General features: G+C 34.2%; 1 protein-coding gene across 2 annotated transcripts in view; it reads right to left on the minus strand.

Moving 5' to 3' along the window:
• Positions 1-23,475, minus strand: part of mle (dosage compensation regulator mle) — a 40,475-nt gene that overhangs the window by 3,697 nt on the left and 13,303 nt on the right. The window contains exons 1-7 of one of the 2 annotated variants that reach the window (XM_023163610.2): positions 22,652-22,751; positions 19,649-19,686; positions 19,439-19,593; positions 13,299-13,784; positions 7,591-8,195; positions 3,733-4,680; positions 2-265 (exon numbers count right to left, since the gene is read on the minus strand). In XM_023163610.2, the coding sequence (XP_023019378.2) occupies positions 2-265; positions 3,733-4,680; positions 7,591-8,195; positions 13,299-13,784; positions 19,439-19,593; positions 19,649-19,650 (2,460 nt within the window). In that variant the 5' untranslated portion in view covers positions 19,651-19,686; positions 22,652-22,751. Of the gene's footprint in view, position 1; positions 266-3,732; positions 4,681-7,590; positions 8,196-13,298; positions 13,785-19,438; positions 19,594-19,648; positions 19,687-22,651; positions 22,950-23,475 lie in introns of those variants that run through there. The other variant, XM_023163608.2, reaches the window with a different exon arrangement.

Consider the following 23,475-nt stretch of genomic DNA (forward strand, 5'->3'; position numbering starts at 1 on the left):
CCTTTCTCTTTTCCTTATGATAACAAACATTCGGATACAATCCGTAGCACATGAGCGACATCACTACATCCAATCTTGGATCAGGCCCCACAGTTTCCATCGGCAGAGGAGCCATTGTTTCTTCTGGAAAACCAACATTATTCAAGATTTGCTGAAGCTGGTGTTTTGCCTCCCAAGTTACTCTCATGGTTGGCATGCTGATTCCTTTGAATTCGCAGAATCTCTGTTCTGCATCTTCGCCTCCTTCTCTAGCATGATCCCAAAGCTAACCAACAAACATATTTTCAGATTAATTCATAAAAAAAAAGAAAAATTAAATTACAGTTTATCCTCAAAATTATACCTAATGTACTAAAACGACAAACCATGATTTGATTTATACGTCTGTCGCTGTAGCAGACAAAACATTTTGTGCTACAGGTTCCATTCGACCACGGCCCACCAGCCCAGATTTTGATTTCTTCAATCATGATTTAGGTTGTGAAAGCCTATGTTTCGAAAATAACTTTGTATTCTTTAATTAATAAGAAAATAATGTTTAAAAAGGATAATAGAATATATTCAAATATCCAGTTAGATAGATAGATAGATCTTTATTTAAAAATAGGTAACCGTAATATACATATATATCCCAATTAAATCAACGGTGAATATATACAACATTAGACAAACACAACAATACATACGATACAACAATAATATATGAAAATCACAATTTTAAAAATAGAATTAATAGAATTAGTAGAATTACAAAAATTACAAGAATTGCTTTGAATTAGCTGTGACAAGTTAAAAAATTGACTGCATCATGAAGTAATATTGTCTGAGTTTTTCAATATTCCAATATTTTATAGTTTTAAAAATTTGCTAAAACGATAAATAGACAACATCCTGTATACGACAGTTTATTTTGAAAGCCAGTAATATTACGAATTACACAACTATGGTGGTAAGCATGCTAAATTTTTCTGAAAAGTAAAATCATTTTCAGTTTTTGGTGCAAAGTTATTTTTATTTTTTGTTAACACCTAAAATTACTCAAAATTATACTGTATTGTAACAAGAACATAATATTCAATAATATCATATCACAAAACATCAAAATAAAATAGGTATTTTGAAACACACTTATTGATTTTCTGAAGATTTTCTTGTCCAAAATAATCTCCAGAAAATCAATGAGTTTGTTCCAAAATACCTATTTTATTTTGATGTTTTGTGATTTGATACCATTGAATAATAAGTTCTTGTTACAATACTGCACAATTTTGAATAACTTTCGGTGTTAACAAAAAATAAAAATAACTTTGCACCAAAAACTTTGAAGATTATTCAACTTTACAAAAAAATTGACCGTGGTTAACACCATAGTTGTGTAATTCGTAATATTACTGGCTTTCAAAATAAACTGTCTTATACAGGATGTTGTCTATTTATCGTTTTAGCAAATTTTCAATTTTTGTAGTCCCCATTAAAAAAAAAGGGTTGAAAAATAAAACTTCACTTAGATGGCCATGACTTCATATCTAGATGTATTTTTTAATGCTGGACAACTTTTTTAAATAACATTTTCCGAGATTTTTCAAAATAAGAGTACTTTACTCTTGTCTCAAAATCAAATATTTGAAGGCTCCTCATAAATTACATGTGTTTTACTGCATTTCGTTGGGGCATGTTTAGTTTTAGGGGATGCACAAACTTTCATCAGGAATAACTTTTTGTTGAAAACCCCTTAATAAGTTTCCCATATGGTGCATACTTCAGGGATGACACTGTATACACAATATGGCTGGTGAAGAATGAAGAACGAATATAAAAGTGTTTATGGTATTATTACGCTTAAGTAAATGTGTACATGTAAGAATAGTATCAGTATGTATTGAAAATGTGAGTTTTTCATCATGGGAAATTATGGTGAACAATCAATATAGTAGTTAATAAAATTATTGTTTTTCTATTTGATTTTTTTTTCATTTTAATTTTTCAGTTTTCAATTAGTGCACGAGTCTCATATCGATCAGATTGTTTCGTGAAGAGTAATAATAATAATAATATTTTATTCACCATTCACGATACATAGTGTATATATTATGGTAAGTCAATCAATAATCAGAATTAATACTAGGTATAAATTTAAAAATGTTAATATTTATACAAGACGTCACTAAAAAAAAAAAAAAAAAAAAGAAATAAATTTATACGTTTATACGTACATATAAACACATACACAATTAAAATATATAAAAACGTATACAGATCTAGTTCATATTTTATTTTTCAGAAATTATCGTCTAAAAATTCTTGGAAACTATAGTAGCATTTCTCTAATAGCAAGTCTTTAACTTTCTTTTGAAATATGATGTTACTTCCAGTCCGTTTGAGTGATTCTGGTAGTTTATTGTAATATATGATTGCATTGTAATCCGGAGACTTCTTATAGAATGTCGTTCTATGTTTAGGAATTTTCAATAAGTTGCCGTGTCTGGTGTTATATTCATGTTTCTCAGAATTACACGGATAATTATCTATATTCTGTTTGGCAAAGATAATACATCGAAAAATGTACACAGCAGGCACCGTAAGAATTTTATTTTCTTTAAAGATAGATCGACAACTGTCTTGATAATTCAAGTTAAAAATCAGTCTTACTAGACGCTTTTAGGAAACAAACACTCTCAAGAATTCTCTTGCTCGACCCCATGCCAATATATTCAGATTAATATGCCCCATGCCAATATATTCAGTTTTATTCCTTTCTTGAATCTGAATTTGGAAGTCTCGTTTTTCAATTCTTCAGGAAGTATATGAAATGCCTTTGGAGCTAGGACTCTGTAACAGTTTTGTCCAATTGATTTGGATGCGAAGGGTATTGAGAAGTTATATCCATTTGCCTTGTTGTACAAGCATGAGATGGTTTCTGGAGTTCATTTTTATTTAAGAACTGTGTTGTAGTTATGCTAATAAAAAATAATTGTCTCAGATCAAACATATTAGACTCTTCATAAAGAGCGTCGCTTGAATATCTATTATTTCTTTCGAAAGTCATTCTCAAAAAACGTTTTTGTGCCTCTTCAAGATGCTTAAGATGGCTTTTAGAGACTCCTCCCCATCCTATAATAGCGTAGTTCAAATGAGATTCTACTAAACTCATATATATAATTTTAAGTTGTTTTGTATCGAATATTCCTGAAAGTATTTTGAATCTGTACAAAATGCATCGGAGTTTTTTTACCAGATATTCTACCTGTGAGTTCCATTTTAAATGTTTATCAATTATAATTCCAAGGTATTTCATTTTATTTGCTGAGAGTATGGTGAAGTTATCATCCAGTGTGATTTGATTGAAATGCGGAAGACCTATTTTGTTGCTGTAAAAAGGTAGGTAAACGTTTTTTTTTTTAGGTTTATCGAAAGCAGTCTATGATTCAGCCATTTTATAATGTGAGGAAAGTTATTTAAAGTTTTTTTTTTCAGTTTTTGTCAGGTGTCTTCGTATATAATGACAGTATCATCTTTAAACACCTATTGTTTGCAAGTAGCAGGAAACATCTTGTGCTGACCTGTTTTTCCTAATACTAATAATAATATGTATTCTTAAGCTTGTTAACAACATGTAGGACATATTTGCAGAGAGAAATATGCAATTAATACTACATTTATCTTTAACTATTCACCATTTTCACTGATTTTCAACTATATTTATTTGAATGTCCCAAAAATCAAAGAACTTACCTCAAAAGCAGTCAGCATGGCCACATGATCAGAATGCCTGTCACCTGCCAGTGACTTCTGGCGATAGCTCAGTCTTCTTTGTCCCATTTCCAATGCGAATATTTCCGGGAATGTCGACGAATTCGCGGCCATTGTGGCCAAAGGTCCTCCACACATAAAAATACATCCCAACACCATCATTTTCCCCAACCTTGGTTCAATTGGCAACTTTGCAATAATTCTTCCAAGTGGTGTCAACTCGTCATTTTGATCCAGACATTTCATTTCTCTGAGTAATACTTCAGCTTCAATAACGGCATCCAACGGAGGAGGTTCAATAGCTTTACTCAGAAAATGACCAATAGACCCCAATCTCAGCAATTTAATGCTGAGAGCCAACTCGTGAAGAGGGGTTCGGAACATTTCCGGAGTCATGTGCTCGTCCAGTTTGTCGTATCTAGCTTTCGAGCAAAGGTGGAAACATATACCGGGCCTGACACGTCCAGCACGACCCTTCCTCTGCTCCAGATTCGTCCGAGAGGCCCACACGGTAGCGTAGCTAGTCATGTTATTGTGTGAGGTGAACATCTTCATTTTAGCTTTGCAACTGTCAATAACAAACACAACATCATTGATTGTGATGGAAGTTTCAGCGATGTTTGTTGCTAATATGACTTTCGTGATGTGCTCAGGAACAGGTTGAAATACCTTTCTTTGGTCTTCTCTGGGAATCTGTGAATGTAAAGGTAATATACAGAATTGATTTCCTCCGTAAACTGGATGACCTTGCAAGTGTTTCATCATAGCGAAAATAAGATTCCAACCAGGAAGGAACACTAAAACAGCACCTGGTATCGATTGGCTCTTGATATAATCCAAAAGTGCTTCGAGAAGCTCGAAGCTGATTTCTTTTTCATTCAAACGCCCCATAACATTCTTCGTCGTTTCAGAGTAGTTACCACCCACAACCTGCAAAAAAATATCTAAATTTAAATAGGCTGACCCAACATACATGTACATTTTTCAGTGAAATATGCTATAATCTAACTGGTGTATACTGAATAAGAAAACAATGTTTAATAAATTCACAAAATATAAAAAAAAAATTCAATTCAAAGTTCTCTGCAATCTTCTCCCTGTTGAGTATATGTTGCAGAAAATGAGTTATATTTTCTTTTAAGTAATTTAGTTATTTATGGTATCAATACTAGTTTCTATTCCATAGTAAAATTCCAAATAGAAACGGGAAAAACTCGTTGCATGTAAAAAAAAATACTTCAATCCAAAAACCGTTACAAAATTCGTAGGAATATTGAAATATATAAAATAAAAAGCAACTCAAAAACTAAATGCTAAATAAAACAATTAAAACCAACACCAGCACTGAAAACTTACAAACATACAAGACATGAATGAATCTATAGACTGAATACATAATTGACTGCAGAAAACCTTCAAGGAGAATGTAAAAAATTAAGTTCCGATGCATTTCCTTCCCTTAACATTCTTGACATTGGACTATTAAATCATTAATTAAAAATGTTTTTTTATAATCAAGGAAGTTTTTGATAATGGCCTGCCTGGTAAAATTTATTTCAAATCAAAGAGTCGCCAGTTTTTTACATAATGTGTTAGGAATCTCACATTAAAAGGTAAGACCTCGTTAGTCCTTAGCTCGCACAAGTTTCTCAACTTCTGAGAGTTGTCGTTCGTATGGGGGCAACGATGATTAACGGAAAAGCAGATTATAAACGAAATTGAAAATGAATAAAATGCATCTAGGCATTTAGATGCTTGTAATGTGTTTTTTGGTTGTTCACTTATATACAGTTTGAGCCTAATTTGGTGTTCTAAAAATACTAAAATCTAGTAGTTGAATTCAAAAAAAAGGCAAAAAAAAATCAAGAAATTTGTTGAAAAAAATAAAAGAAAAAGAAGTTCAGTAATTCAGAATTCAGGAGATAAGCGATTTTATTTTCAATTTAAATTATTTTTCCCTCATTTTTCATAATAGATTGGATATTGTCGGATTTTGAATGATATATTTTTTCATAGCTAATTTGAGTTTATTACTTCTTTTGGTGTTACCGTGTTAGGAATCACACGTTAAAAGGTAAGACCTTGTTAGTCCTAAGCTCGCACAAGTTTCTCAACTTTTGAGAGTTGTCGTTCGTATGGGGGCGACAGCTGATTAATGGAAAAACAGATTTTAAACAGAAAACAGATTTTTTTTATATTCTTTTCGCTGGTTGCCAGATTACTCAAACGGCCATTTTATTGAAGTGAGTGCACCGAGGACTGGTTTCGGCTCTGGACAGGATGGTGTGCCTTCACTGTTATTGAAACAATGTGTGTGTACCCTGAACTTTCCACTTTGTGAATTTCTCATGTTCTGGAAAAGCAGCTTTATCAGACCCATCCACTAATCAGGTGATAATAGCAATGTTAAGAATTCAAGGGGCTTCAGTTTACCATCTGTTATTCCTAAAATATTTGATTGTCTCGTAATCAAACAGCTTTTTTGGCACCGTCTCAGTGCTCTAATAAACCAACAGCATGGTTTCTCCATGGCACATTCTACCAATTATGGATTTAAGAGTCCAATGTCAAGAATGTTAAGGGAAGCTAATGCATCAGAACTTGATTTTTTTACTTATTCCTTAGAGGTCTTCAAAAAGTCTGCAGTCAATTATGTATTTAGTCTGTGGATTTATGCCTTGTATGTTTTGGTTTCAATTGTTTCATTTATCATTTTGTTTTGAAGAATATTTTTAATACATGTATATTTTACATTGTTGTAACTTAGGGTTTTCCCGTTTATACTAAATAAATATATAATAAATTTTTAGTTGATCTAGTTGTTTCATTTGTAGAACAACAAAACCTCTGCAGGTTACAAAAAACTTCATAATCAACACTGATAACTATATTGACCTATCATATGGGGGATTTCAGTTTCTCTGTTTAGATCAAACGTTGAAACCGCTGGTTTCTCTTCAATATGATTTTGTTCGCAAGCAATTGATGGCATTATTGAAAACGCCCCCCAAACAACATTACAATAAAGTAAAATAGAAAAATTATGTCTCTGCAGGTGCTTTTCTCAATGATACAGACTAAATTAGAAAAATCAAAAGATAGAAGAAAAAAAAGTGTTGACATCCTTAAATTTACTGAACATGTGTATACTATTGTAGGTTGCCCATTGATAAATAAATAAATAAAATACATTTCGCTGGATATTAATGACAAAGTTAATTCCACCTTAAGACTATAAGATAACATTGAATATATTTATTTAATAATTGAACATGTTGGGTTTAGTAATTTCTTATCGAACAGAAAAAATTTCAAATTTAATAATTCTTTAAAAAAATTATTGTTTATAGAAGTTAAAATAAAAAACACCTACAGAACTAAATAAAATTTCATGAAAAACTAAAGAAAATCCACTAAATAAAAAATTTTTTGTTGTTGATTCAAAAGTAGTGTTAAACATACAATTTTAAACTTTCAAAAATAATTCCTTATTTTGAGTAAATCAATATTACCAATTAACTTTAAGTTAAGGAATTTGAAATGAATTTGTAACTCCTACTACATGTAATTCTTGTTTTGCCTAGGATTTGTTTTATTAACAGGTAATCAAATGAAAAGCGTAGGCTTGTAAATAAATAAATCAATAACTAACTCTTTACCAATGAACGATTCATCAGAAAGCTGCCTTTACAATAATAATGCCAAATAAAAATTGTTTGTTTATAAATGCAAGAATTACAAATTTAGTTGAACAATTAACCTAAAATAACTTGAAAAACTGAATATTTAATGAATGTAAATAACTTCACTCTCAAATAAGAACAAAAAAGAAAAACGTACCTTGTTCAAATTTTCATCAGGTTCGTCGACGCCAGCAGTTTCATCGTCATCATCATCCTTTCCTTTAGATTTACGTTTTCTGGAATCTATTGGTGGCACAAACTTCGTCAACTCAATGGCGTCTTCTAAGAAATACTGCTTTACGGGAAAAGCTCTGCCAGGAATCTCGATAACGGGGCAATTATTGAAATATTTTGAAAACAAGGTAGTGTCGATAGTAGCTGACATCAAAATAACCCTCAAATCAGGATAAGTATGAATCATATCTCTCAGAACTACCATTATAAAATCACTGTTGACGTCCCTTTCGTGAATTTCATCTACAATAACATGACTCACGCCTCTTAGACCATTCTCTAGTTTTTTCAACAAAACTCCTACAGTACAAAACATAATGGAACCGTATGGTCTTGGAAGGGCAGATTCAAAACGTACAGAATATCCGACACTTTGACCAAGTTCCTCACATTTTTCATTAGCCACACGTTCTGATACAGAAACTGCTGAAATTCGTCTTGGCTGAGTCACACAAATGTTACACCAGGCTCCTTGACCAGACATTATGTAATCTTCTAGGATAAACTGACACACTTGAGTTGTTTTACCTAAACAAAAAAAAAAGATTTGAATAGAAGTATCCTAGGTTCTTACAGTAGAACGAATTTTCTTTATTTGATGTGATAGACTCATAGTTGCTTTGGAGAAGTTCGGAAACAAAAAATAAAATTTTACGTCTGTGGTGCCTGAATTTATTCATCATCTCTTGAACAAAGAATTGAGATTTAACAAAGTTAGAGTTACTTAGATTCTATTAGTTTTCGAAGGCAATCAGTAAATAACAAAGCTGTTTTTCCAGTCACTTTTCTATATTTCATTTCAAAAACTTCACATGACTTTTTCTGTTCCTCTGAAAAAAGTGTACGCTGACGTTGATAACAATATTTTCTCTAGTTCCTTAACTGCGAAACTACTGGCAGATATCGCAAACACTTTTGTTTACCTCAGAGTTCCGTAACTTTTTTATAATAGTACAGGAATTACTTTTTGGCTTTCTACTTCTCCATCTTTATACAAAAAACGTGGAAAACTTTCAGAAGAGCTTTTTCTTCCAATTCGTAGCTGAAAGTAACTTCTATGAATAATCCACACATCTTTGCAAAGTGTTTTTATTCTGAACTAGATTGCTTTTTTTCCTCTTAGGGAAGTTTCCCACTTTTTTGTGTGAAAATGAAGTAGAAAGCCAAATTTTTTTTTCCAAAATCTAACCTCTCCTAAATAATATCCCCCTTTTGATTGATTACATGTTAATTCTGATTACAGAATGAAATATTTTGTCAAAACTAAATAGGCAGGAAATAAAAATTGAAAGTATCAAAAAACTTATTGAACCTTTATATAGAAAGATAGATAGATACTTAATCTCTTCAGATTGTGTTTAAAACATGAGACATGTCAAACAAGGTGGGAACATTACCAATAACGTCAGTTTACATTTATAAGATAAAATTCATGGAATTGACCAATACTTGATGAAAATTCATAAGAAGAAGAAGCTATTGTATAGTGAAACATATGATGTTGCGGTTTTGCCAACTGTCCAATGAAAATCTCACAATAAAGTGTTTTTGTTGACCTCAAAAAGGTCTGCAATTTTTCTTACAGTTTTTCCTTAATTGCTATAGTTCAGTATTGTTAGTCAAAATTTGGAGAAATCATATTTTATGTTCATATGTCAAGATAACCCAAACAAATATTATAGAATAGAATAGAACTTATTCATCATTAAAATATCATACACATATAATAAAATATCATACACATATAACATATACATTACTGGTACAATATTTATCAGACTAGTCACACAAACTGAAGAAAAAGCAGCTTATACATTCAAATCTAAAAATTATTTGACATTGTAAAAGGCATTTTCTAGGAGAAGGTCTATTAAAGCTTTTTTGAATGTATTGTAATTTTCAATATTTCCTAATTGCTTTGTTATAACATATGACTCCTTGATAGCTTGTCGAGTCTTGCCCAAGGGCTAATCGTGAGTAAGGTGTCTCAGTTCATTTCCTCTGCGAGTATTGTGATCATGTATCATACTGTTTTTTGTATGGTGTGATTCATTTCTTTTGATATTCATAGTTATGAACAAAATATATAAAGACGGTAGTGTTAAAATAGCTAGATCTTTAAAAAACTGTCTTGCATGATTGTCTACAATGTATGCCAGCGATGCATCTAATTATTTTTTTTTGGATAACAAACACTTTTGTTAGGTATGCTGAGTTTCCCCAGAATATTAATCCATTTGAGATATTAGATTGTACTAATCTGAAATAGGCCAATTTGAGTACTTCTAGTGATACTGTTCCATGTAGTTGTCTTATTATGAAGCAGACTCTACTCAGTTTTGTTATTAGATAATCTGTGTGTTTTCGCCAAGTTAACTTCTGATCTACTACTAATCCTAGATACTTATATTGATTCACCTGCTCTATAGATCTGTGATATATTTTTATTAGTGAACAATGATCATTATTAAGATTCTTTTGTTGATGATTCATGAAAACAGTTTTATTTACATTAACAAGTAGACTGTTATTTGTGCACCATTGTGAAAATTCATCAGCAGTTTTATTTGCAGCTTGAACAGAGAGGAGAAGTTCATTTTCTGTTACTATTTGATAGGTATCATCAGCATATATTATTGTTCTTTGTGGAGATACACATGAATTTTCAATATCACTCATAAATATTATAAAGAGAAGCGGAGCCAATGTTGAGCCTTGTGGAACTTCTAATGAGACAGAAGCTGATTGTGATTTTATTTCATCTATTACCACTATTTGCGACCTTTAACATAAATATGATGCTACCCATTCATTGGCTACTCCTCTTATTCCCATTCTATACAGTTTCTCAAGTAATAAACTGTGGTCAACTGTATTGAATGCCCGGGATAGATCAAAGAATAAACCAATTGGAAATTTCTTATCATTGAGATTTTTGTAGATGTTGTCACACATTTCGAATATGGCAGATGATGTTGATTTTTGCTGTCTAAAACCATGTTGACATTCTGGTATGAGTTTATAGTGTTCAACAAATTTACGGAGTCGCAAATAATAGGCATAGTCGATAACTTTGGCAATTTGCGATTGCAAACAGATATTTCTATAGTTGGTTACCTCATTTTTGGAGCCCTTGTTTTTATATATGGGTATAGACTTTGATGTTTTCAGTGATTCTGGATATCTGCCGTCACATAAAGATTCATTTATAATAAATTATAGAGGTTGACAAATTATGTCATTGACACTTTTAAGAGATTTACCGTGTATATCATCTATTCCTGAGGCTGTAGTTTTTGTGGTTTTATTAATGATTTCTTGGATCTCTATATGTGATGTTGGATATAAGAATAAGCTGTTGTATGAGAAAGGAGATACTTTCAATTCATTTGTATTAGGTTGATTTGTTTTTATGTCAATGAAAAATGTATTGAGTTATTTTCATAATAGGAATAGTGTGATAAATTGCCTGATGAAAATCAATTATAAAGTACCTAAATAACACTTTATGTTCACTGTCAAGTGAACAGTGTACACAATTGCAAAACATATTACTGTACGGTACCGACTTATAATTCCTATATTAGTAACTATTTTTGCTAATGATTTACAAATCTCAAAATTCTTTTCAATGCAATAATAGTTTTTACTCATCATTATATCGCATAATTCATCTACACATCCATATTATCATGGAATAGCAGGACTCAACAGTATGCTATTGAATACTTTACTTTCAGAGAGCAATTTTCAAAGAGAGTTAAGTTTCATTAAATAAACTGCTGTCAATAATGGTTACAAGCTGGACATCATTGACTAAAAAACAACAGGAAAAACTTTGAGCCAGGTCTATCCAATTTTAAAGAACGATAGGAAGCATTGTATGACAATAACTTTGTTTTGAACCCACTAAAAAACGAAGATTTGGACATAGCCCACAAAACAAATAATATTGTGTAAATTCATTAATGACAAAACATCAGTGTCAGATAGACTGATTATTTTTATTAAATTGTGGTTCTTGTCCCAAAATTTATATTGACCAGACTGAGAACATTTTCTCCACAAGCATAAAAGAATATATAGTTTTTTCAATGAGAATACCAATTCAAAAGTTGCAAAACATCTATTGACAGAAAGTCATGAGTTCAATCATTAAGAATCAGAATCATATTTATTCATCACAAAAGAATACACATTGTGTGGTGAAAACTACGGAATATGTAACTTATCGGACTAGTCAAAAAGATATTTGTATATAAAGTAGATTGTCTAAAATTGATAAAATATAGACAATACAATATTTAGTGTTTCATATATATATAAATAAAAAAAATTAAAAATAGGGATGGACAAATGGAATATAAAGTAGGAATATAGTACAACTGCAACAATGGGACACTATTCAGTGCTATAAATATATAAAAAAGAGTATAATAAGAATTAATAATTAGACAACGAATTCAGTTGAGGTTTGTTACCACTATAATTTTAAAATATAATCAGGAGCCCAGAAACTCTTCTACACTATAGAAAGCTTTATCACTGAGATATGTTAATATTCTAGTCCTAACTGCTGACTTGCTACCGCTCATATCTATTAGATTTTTCATCTTATTGAAACATTTTACACCAACATATTTTGGGAAAGTTTGACCAATGAGAAGCCTGGAAAAGGGCAGATGAATATTTTCCTTATTCCTTGTATCATGTGCATGTATTTGGTCATTCTTCAGAAACGTATTTTCATTGTCCTTTATAACCAATATCAGGTTCAAGATGTAGAGACAAGGTAACGTTAGTATTTTTAGAATTTCGGAATAGTGGCTTACAAGACTCTGAAGGGTGAGTTTTATTCATAACTCTAATGATTTCTTTTTGGGAACAAAAGCCCTCAGTATGTGAGTTGAGGGTCCCCAAAATATTCCATATTGCATAGCTGACTGTGCTAGTCCGAAATAAAGAATTCTCAGTACATCCGCTGTTGGAAATATCTCAAATTTTGACAGAAAATGTAGGAAACTGAAAGAGATGCTGAAAAATGTTATTAGCACCAATTTGAAAGACCTTTTCCATCCTAGCAAAAAGCATCTATACACTGTTTATGACAATGATATGATCTATGAAAATGAGTTTTTTCAAATTTGAAAAATATGCATTAAGCACAAATTTGATAAATCAAAAATTATTTCCTATATATTTGAAAATCAGGCAAGAGTTGGAAGCATGTTAGTATTCACGTTAGCAGGTCGTTAACCGGGCGGTTCGACGTGGGTGCTTTGTTCACTAAGTCAATCGGCCGATGTATGAGTTGATGGTTCAAGCCTCAGGCTGAACGGTCGATTATCATTGCTATTGTTCAACCCGTGTTAGGAATCACACGTTAAAAGGTAAGACCTCGTTAGTCCGTAGCTCGCACAAGTTTTGACTGTTTAAAAAAAAAATCATACGCAGCTGAGTTAATTGCGTCTACTACCCTATTTTCGTTGGTAAAATTCACATAATTGGTTTCCAATGAAAAATTCAAAGATATTTTGAGTAAAAAATTAAGAACATTCACTCATAGTATTTACATATTAAAAAGAACCTCCCGATATCAAAGACTAAGGCATTATTAGAGTGCATACTCACCACATCCTGTGTTTCCCCTGATAATGATAACTGGATGTTCATTGATAGATTCCATGATGACACCCTTCATACTGTAGACAGGAAGGCTCTGCCTATCCTGAATGCTCTGCCTCAAATTAGAATCGTTGGCAGATCGTTCTTTTGATTCTCTCAGCATCTGCTCACTGAGCTGCTCCAAAGTAGCCGTTGCCAAATATCCTTCGTCAATATTGCAACCTGTCCAACAGTTCCAGTTTGGTTGTGGAGGAGACCACGTAACAACTCCTGCAGCAGTTGGTTTAGATGGATGGAAATCATCCAACACATGATTGTTCAAAAGAGAAACCGGTTGTATTTCGCTTTTCTCTACATTTTCTCTTACAACTGGGGTTGGAGTTACATTCAGCTCTGCTAGACAGTCCTGAATTTGATTTTTCAGTTGCGGAGAGATCCTTACTTCAAATGGTTTCATTTCAGAAGCCGGGTTTCTTTCTTTCTTCAAGGTTCCTTAAAAGTATGGAATTGAAAAGTAATCGTTACTGATAATTAGAAAAGACTAATAAATTTATTCCAAACTTTCCTATTACCATGATTAGCAATTAAATACCATCAGTGAAATAAACTTGGATCACAAGTTTCATTTGAATCATCACACCAAAAAAAATCATCAATAAAAAGTGAACTCACAAGGAAAATAGTTTTGCATATCAACATAAAAAAACTGTAGAATCAACATGAAAATTAAGAGTACACATATACAAAAAGATTACCTGCACCACAGATATAAAACCTGTCTGATAAAGATTAAAGTATTTAAAGAGTATCTTTTCAGAGATTGCAAATAATAGGGAAGACATCCCATTGATTGGGCTACCTATCGGGCGCGTCCCCGGGTGGCCAGGGGACTGGGGGCCCTGCCCGGAAAGCCAATGTGGCCTAACGATGGGATCGACAGGATCGCCGGACTCCTGGTCAGTGGCAGAAATAAGTAGGGTGAGGGGAACTCAAACTTCCCAAAAGCCTTTGCGAAACATGCCACCTTTGACCAGCCTACCCAAGCTGAGGTGTAAGGAACCGTGCCGAAAGCTGATTGGCCGCAGGGTGATATGCGGTTACGATCGATCCCCTTGGGGAACCGGGCGAAACCTGCTTGTAATCAGCCTTGCTCTGGTAATGCGGGGTTCTGCCAGAGTTGACCAAATATTCCCTTGCTACTCGTGGGAACACACATGATTGTAACAAACAAAGAAACAAAAACAGATACAACCAAAAACCAATCCCGAGGCTGGACAGAAGTGCTCATCTCAATCTATGGCGGTGGCTGGGGATGTCCACCCTATCTACCGTTCGGAATAAGGCTGGATATAGCAGATCACTTCGTGATGTGATACAAAGGTCAAGGCATAAGCGCATTTGCGGCGCCGAGGCCAAAAGGAGAAAGAGAGCGAAAGAGGCAGGAATGGCAGCAACTATAAAGCTGGATTTATAGTTTAAGTAACGCAACATAAGACGTACCGTAACGTAATCATTAACGCAAAAATACAAATATTCGTTTCATAGATGACGCACCGCAACGCAAAACAGTAGCATCCGCATGCGCATTCACTCTGTCAAATCCTGTTGTGTGTCAAATACAAAGAGATTTGTTTTGAAAGTTTCAAAATGTTTGTCAATAATTTTTTTTTTTTAGCCACCTATTTATTATTATTGGCAAGTGCGCTGATTAAAAAAAAAGGAAATTTAGGAAATTTAAAACAAAACCTTTAAATGTAGACAGAAGAATTCGCGGATTCTACACAACAACATGTTTGCCAATGAAAAATGATCCAGAACAATTTTTTAAATATACAAGAATGAGTGTTTCACTTTTTGAACGTTTGTTGGCACAAATTGTTCCAAAAATCCGGAAACGAACAATTTCTGACAGAATTACCCCAGAGGAAAAACTAGAGATTACCCTTCAGTAAGATATTGCCCCTAACCAAATTATTTTTAAAATTTCTATTGGATTTATCATAGAGGTGTGGGAAGGACTGAACCAATGTTATTAACAAATCATAATCTACTTCTAGAAATATTAATTTAGAAAAGAAGATATATTTCATACATTTTTTAAATCTACCCATGTTTATAATAATACAATATCCTCGACAGCAAAAACCGTAAAATATTTTAAATAATAAACAAACTAACCACAAAATCGAAAACTAACATCTGATACATGACTGTCAATTGTTGAAAACAGAAATTTCGTGCTCTGATTGGTTGTCCGTAAGGAATAGTTCCGCAAGAGATGAAACATGACCATCTCTTACGTTACGGATACGTTGTTGCGTTTGCGGAGTAGCATTTATAAATGACAGCATGTTAATCTGAACCTTTATGTTTTTACGGTACAGTGGGCGTTAGCGGTACGGTTGCGTTACTTAAACTATAAATCAGCCTTTAGTGTACCCTCCTCCTCCCCTACTCCACCTCTAACAGCAAGGGCACTTCCGGCGGTGGGCGTCAAGAGCTCCGCCTTGAGTAAAGGCAAGGAATAGGATGCCCCTACAGGAAAGCGCCCTCACTTGAGCACCTATACGGAGGGAATCCCAAGGAGGTTGAAGAAGCCGCGCAACGACAGTAATGTCGCTGCACCTCCCAAAACCTTCGCGGAGGCCGCCGTGAGACACTTCAAGGTTGCCATCGTAGATGAGACTAACCTGTACGGTAAGGTTACCGCAGAACGGGAGAGTCTCATCAAAAATCCACTGCTGGAGGAGCTGGACAAGATCATCTTCTCCGTCTCCAGCAGCAACAGCAAACCGCCGACGTTCAAGTCATGGACATACTCCGGTGAAGTCATCAGAGTGATCTGCGATGACGACGTGACGCTAGAGTGGCTGAAGAAAGCCACAATGAACATTAAGCCGTGGGAGGAGACATCACTTGCAGTCGTCAGTGTGGATAAGCCCCCAACGCTTAACAAAGCCTCGCTCTGGATCCCGGAGGACGTCCACAAGACGACACCCGGTGAAAAAAAAAAGGTGCTGGGTCGGCTGAAGGCGCAGAACCCTGACCTGACGGTGGTCAGATGGTGCACTTTCCACCATGAGGTGAAGGTGAACCCACAAGGACACCTCTTCGTTTTCGGGATTGGAGACGATGATATGTCTGTCCTCAAGAAGAAGTCGATGAGGACAAGCTACGCGTTTACCTCATTGATTATAAGAGCAACACGAAAAGAAGCAGGAGGTACCTCTGGAGATCCTAGGTCTTTGGAAGTCGAGCCACCTAAAGTGGATATTGACCTCAAGGCCACTATGGGCCCCGAAAAGGAAGTCAAAGCGTCTGAACAGATGACAGTCGATGACCTGACGGAGGAGGCACCTAAATACAGCGTCTCCCCCCTAGCGGGGGGAGACGGCTTCAAATCCAACAACTGTCTCATGGGCAAGGACGTTGGAAAAAAGATGAATGTAATACAATGCAACCTCCAACACAAAAAGGCGGCAACGGCAACACTATGTTACAACCTTGTTGTATTGGAGGATGCAATAGCTTTGATTCAGGAGCTCTGGATAATAAAGACCAAAATTACTGGTTTCAGTAGCCTAAATGGCCAAATCTTCACCTTACCAAGCAATCAGCAACCTAGGATAGCTGTTTACGTTCCTAGGAATTACAGAGCCTTTTGGGTGGCACAATTACACACCTCAGACCTTACTGTGGTTAAAGTGGAATGTTCAGATGGAAAAGGATATACGGCGTTGATACTCGCATCAGTGTACCTCCCTTCGGATGCAGCCACCCTACCACCGACCAGAGAAATGGAGGTACTAGTGGATCTCTGCCTCAACCAGAGAGTGGAGCTTATATTGGGTTGAGACTCAAACTCTCACCACTTGAGCTGGGGCAGCAAGGATATTAACGCCTTGAGATAAGTCCCTATATCAATATATAATTGAGAAAGATCTAACAATCTTAAACAAAGGCACGGATCTGACATTTATTAACGCCCGTAGCCAAACATTAATAGATATCACCCTGACGACAGCCAAAATATCAAACAAAATCCAGGACTGGATCATCTATGTCAGACCACCGCTGGTTGACCTATACAGTAAGCCAGAATCTCAGAACCACTGTAAAATCTGTGACCCGAAGAGGACGGATGTAGCTCTCTACAATGGACTCTTAAAAGGAGCTCTGCGGAAAACAGAGGTCCTGACTCATGTCAATAATGAAGAACTGGAAAGGTACACAGTATCTATCCAAAACAAACAGATGACATAACCAATACATGGCGTTGCCCTTAACTGAAACACCTCAGGAAGACAGCGAGAACGACCTTTAACAAGGTAAAACGTACAAGACTCGAAGAGGACTGGGGTATATATCAAGCCAACCTCAGAGAGTCCAAAAAAGTCTGTAGACAAATGCAAAGAGAAGCCTGGAGAGCCTATTGTGAGGCAGTCGAAGACTTCCCACTAGCTTCTAGGCTACAGAAGGCACTCTCAAATGACCACCATCCTGACAAAGGAAAAATGGCGACAAAGCCTCCAACCTCCAAGAGAGCGCTGATATTCTTATGGAAACTCACTTCCCAGCTTCTGTCTTTCCTGGAACGACGAACTGGACGGAACACCCTCAAAATACGACTGGCAATCTGCTAGTGCAGTGATTGATGAGGACAAGATAAGATGGGCTATATCGGGCTTTTCCCCCCTCAAGTCACCAGGACCTGACGGTATAAGACCAGCCCTACTTCAATGGGGAATGAATATTTTTATGCGGCACTTTGTTGGAATATTCAGAGCCTCTTTAGCTCTGAGGTACATTCCCAGTAAGTGGAGAGAAGTACGAGTGGTATCCAAACCAGGTAGGATGGACTACACCTTACCAAAAGCATTCCGACCAATTAGTCTCACATCCTTCTTTTTTAAAACTATGGAGAGGCTATGTGAACGATACATAAGAGATTGAAGTACTAGTTCACAACCCACTTCATCCAAATCAACATGCATATACTCCGGGAAGGTCTACTGATTCGACCCTTCACCATGTGGTTGGCAGAATCAAAAGATCATTGGACAACACTCTGGGTATATTCATAGATATCGACAATTACCCAGCAACTAAACTCCAGGAATGTACCTCTGGTAGTAGGAGAATGGATACTCAAGATGCTCTCTAGTAGAGCATTTAGTATCAATGTAGAAGACATCACAGTGAGAGGACTGGTCATGAGGGGATGTCCACAGGGAGGGGTCTTATCACCCCTTCTTTGGAACATAGTTCTGGATATCCTGATTAATCACCTCAACAATAATGGATTCTACACAATCGCATATGCAGATGACATAGGTATCTTGCAGACCATCAAATTTGCAAAAACACACTGTGGGATAGAATGCAGAATGCGCTCAAATCAATAGAAACATGGTGTAAGGAACACTCATGTCGATCAATTCCAAGAAGACTGAGATGGTCCTTTTCACCAGGACAAGAAGTTTATCAGGCTTAAAACCTCCCGAAATCTTCAAAAGCAAACTAAACTTCTTTAAAGAGGTGAAATACCTTGGTACTACCCTCGACAGTGATACAGTTCCAAACCATGGCGGCCTTCAAACCCGAACGAAGATCATAACACTGATAACCGTTATCAATTATCAATAATTAAAGCCATCCCTAGAAAACACTCTTTACATCGAATTAAACTAAAATTAAATTATTATTACTCACAGTGTTGATTATTTCAGTTTATTGTATTCGTTTGAAAATGCCCTTGTATAAAATTGCAGTAACGTTAGTTTCAAATACAAATGATATAAAAACACAGGAAGTTTTAACACTCATTTTTCATAATCAAAATTATTTTGACATAAAATAAGAAAATAAATGTAGGCTTCAAATTTCAGGTGAAGCCTGAAATTATTTTGCACTTGCTGAAAATAATAGATCAACTATCCTACTACTTACTTTCAATAAAAATGATCAAAAATATCCTTGGCTTCTTTACAATAAATTTTGCTCTTTTCAAAAATGTACATGTTTGTAAATACAGATTTTTGATTGGAAATGACCTCCCCTATCACCCCTTCAAGTTTGATATATGACTTATGGGACACTGTATAATTCTTTAAAAAACAGTTGCTGATAAAACGTTTAATATTCACCTGAAAATGCTTCAATAACTCCAAGATGAAAAAGTTGTCTAACCACTGATAAGGCACAACTTTTACTTGCAGTTTGCTTGTTTGATCCAGTATCACGCCCATGAATGATTCGTCCTAATTGTTTCACGTAAAAACTCAGTTCAGCAACAAAAGTCCTAAAAAAAAATACAAATGAAGAGTGCAAACATAGATGTTTTTTTGTATACTCACATTCTGATGTATCAACATCTAGTCGTATGGTAAAGAATCTGTATGAAAACATAAACCAAGAGCAATTAATATTTGAGCAAGCATTATTTTTTTTTTACTGTAAATTTAAAATAACACCTGTTTTCATCAATGAAAAAATAAAAAAGTTGCATTTATATTTCAAGTAGATTCGATAAATCAAAAAAATTATTGAATAAAGTTGATATGCCTGTATTGACAAAGTGCAAAAATTTGTTTTATAAACTATTCAACAGTTATCTTCTAGGATGTTTGGGTTAATTATTGAATCCACCATTCATTACAGAAATTCAACAGACTTCAATATTTATAGAAATTTAACAGGAGTTATTTCATTTCAAAAATGATTAATTTTGTACATGCTTTTCAAAATACATCTTTCTTAGAAGTATTTTGAATTGCAGAATATAAGTTCATAGAACCGACTTATTACAATTCTATAAACAAAATAATGCATTATCGCTTGTGTTCTACTGCTCTTGGTCTAGTTTTTATAATAATTCTATACTCAAATGTAAATAACAAATTGCAAAAAATTCAAGTTGCCAATGAACCAATTCAATGGAATCTCATTTTTTTTGCAAATTGCATTGATAGAATTCATAGAAATATACGAGGTCCGGCTATTAAATAATGAGACTGGTTACGAAAAAGGGTTTTATTATGTAAATTATTCTACATTTGAATGCTCCCCTTCAATATACTCCCCTCCCCACACACCTTTCCTTACGATTTTTCCATTGATTGAAGCAGTGCTGGAAGTCTTTGGCGAGGGCCTTCAAGAGCTCTGCCGTTTTTTGTTTTACTGCATCATCGAGACAATTCCAAGCAGATATTATCTTCGGAAACAAAAAAAAAGTTCACGGTGAAAATCTGGCGAGTATGGCGCGTGTTCGAGCACTGGAGTGCTTTTATCGGTCAAATACCGCTTCATAGATAGCGTTTTATGGGCAGGTGTGTTGTCCTGGTGCCAAATCCAAGAGTTGTTCTTCCACAACTCGGGCCGTTTCGTATGAACTGGTTCTCGCAGTATTGCCAAAACTGACAAATAATAAGTCTGGTTGACAGTCTGACCCTTTGGAACCCATTCAATCATCACGGTACCGTTAATGTCGAAAAAAAACCGATCAACATTGCCTTGAATTTTGATTTGGACATCCTTGCTCTCTCAGCCCTCATTGAAGCGCTTACACCACTCAAAAACACGCACACAAGATAGAGAATTCTCCCCATAGGCCTCTTGCAACAATTTATAGCACTCAGAGTTTTTTCAACTTAACAAGAAATTTAAGATTGATGAGAGAAAAACATGTTTGTTTCAAACCGCTACTGCACAAATACTATAATAGTCATGAAGACTTGTTTTGGTATGTGAATAGAAGATTTCCAGATACCCAACGCACTACTCGTTTTTTTTCCACCCCTCTAAGGCACACTCCAGGCGCGCAGTCTTGTTATTTAATAGCCGGACCTCGTAAAGAAAAAATAAAAACAATCAGCTTACTGCAAAGTGGTCAAACAACTTCCACTTGTGAAGTAAGCTTAAAATGAGGTCAAGAAACTTGATCATTAAAAAAATGATCTGGAATCAGCACCAGAGTAATTTTCAGTTAAAAGATTTAATAATAAACAAAAATCCTTCCAATTTTTTTTCTGTAAAAGTACTTTAACCTTTACTTTATTCTTATTTTTTGTATTTTGTGTATCAATTAAATAAATAAATAAATAAAAAATAAATAAATATTATAATCATCAACTCACTTTTGAATAGTCCTCAAAGACATACTAATATGTTTATATCTATTCTAAATTTCACATAATTTTCATGTCATTTCATTACCCCTTGATCTTCATTTAAACTGTAAGTCCTAAGTTTATAAAACTTTTCTCTAATTTTATATAAAAGGTAAAAAAGCAATTTATCTTAAAAAGAGTAAATATGAAAGCGACTTGATTTGCTATCCAAGAGTTGAATCAGAAGAGCGAACAAAAATTCAATTTGAGGACATTTTAGATGAATATTACTGGAGTTCTATCCCAACATCAAACCGTTATTTTTAACACCCCGACATGTGTTTCAATCACCAAAACAAAATAAATAATCACAGATGGATTTCCGATGGTTTTCATAAACTTAAGATAGTTATAACTTAAACACCGGATGACATTAAAAACTACAAGTTTATATAGGTTTTCCTTAATATATATATATATATATATATATATATATATATATATATATATATATATATATAAAAAAGTTGTTCAATGTCTAAACAGGAATAAATCCCAATAACAAGACATATTAACAAGCATGTTACAGTTTATATCTGCCTATATACACACAATACACATACATATATACACATATACATGAATACAATAGTAATTTATCAACTAGAAACACCTGAAGCGAGTGAACAAAAAATAAAATAAACATTTAGGAGAGTTAAGCAAAAAATTAGGTGGAACACTTGTGTGCAGCAAACTAGGAGAGTAATTGAAAAAAACCTTAAGTCAGATATAGAGCTAACAAGTAAAAACATAGTTCAGGTGTATTACAAAAAAAACATAATTCAGCAGTAATACAGTAGGAGTAATAAGCACACATGGTAGAATAACTTTCAATTTGGGCTCATGTATTATATGTATATGTATTATATGTATATTAAAGTGTACATCTGTGCCAAGTTTCATCAAGATGTATGATGGTGAAATTGAATTTTCGAATAAAGCATGTTGATATGACATGGATTCCATAAATTTGTAGTTCTCACTTCATGCAAATGCAACAATTTACATTTTACTTGAATACCTCCTGGCACAGCAGCATCCATACTGCCAAGTATACATTAGTACAAAACACTACAGTAGGATACATTACTTCAATATGGCATTGGTTTTCTATATTTTTGATTTCTATGGTACTTATAAACTAAATAAAAAAAAATTAAGCGAAGGTAAAATATTCTCAATTTAACAAACCTGGAATGATCAGGCCCTACTTGTGTATACTTGTAGTCAGCATGTATCTTGTTAGACTGCATAAACTGATGCAATTTAGATTTGGCGTTTTCTACTGTCCAATTTCCATGAATCTGTGCATTGACATCTAAATCTTCAGCTTCTTCCATTCGTTTTTGTTCTTGTGCCCTATCCATATGATGCCAATCACTATCATCCCTGCCACGAGGACGGTAAGCTTCCCCGTAACTAGAAGGTCCCATCCCTTGACCAAATACTGAATGCTGCGGACCACTGGCCATGTCTTCTTGTTGGCCATCTGCAACGAAAAAATTGTAAAAAACTTTGGTAAACATTCATTTTAACTACTTCAGGCTACTTTTTAAATTTTTTTCAATAGGATTACATATTGTTGGTTGACTGAAATAATAAAAATACATGGAAAACAAGTTTTATAAAAAGTGTAATATTGCAATACAAGCTAATTACAGATTAAAAGAGATTAAAAAGATTAGATTTTGAATTTAGGGATGCATATTAGCTAAGGAAGTAAAGCGTGAACAAAGTTTGTAAGTTGCAATTTGTAATGTTTAGAAGTTGTAATTTGTTGGTACATAGGAATCAGTACAAATTAAAATTTATCAATAGTGTGTCTCTGAATGTTTTGGATCTAACAGTTTTATTTGTTTTAATTTTTTTGTTAGTGTAACTTCTAGTATGCAGGAATTGGGATTGATGGGCAGATAAATAATTTTTATTGGTTCATAGAAGTCAGTCAGTCACAGAAAACTAGTGAGGTAGAAAAAAAAGTTGAACATCACAACTAAGAATCAGCTCAACTACAC

This window comes from Leptinotarsa decemlineata, unplaced genomic scaffold (genome assembly GCF_025532065.1).
Source record: "Leptinotarsa decemlineata unplaced genomic scaffold, Ldec_3_MD MMD2_P_RNA_scaffold_11, whole genome shotgun sequence".
Taxonomy (NCBI): domain Eukaryota; kingdom Metazoa; phylum Arthropoda; class Insecta; order Coleoptera; family Chrysomelidae; genus Leptinotarsa; species Leptinotarsa decemlineata.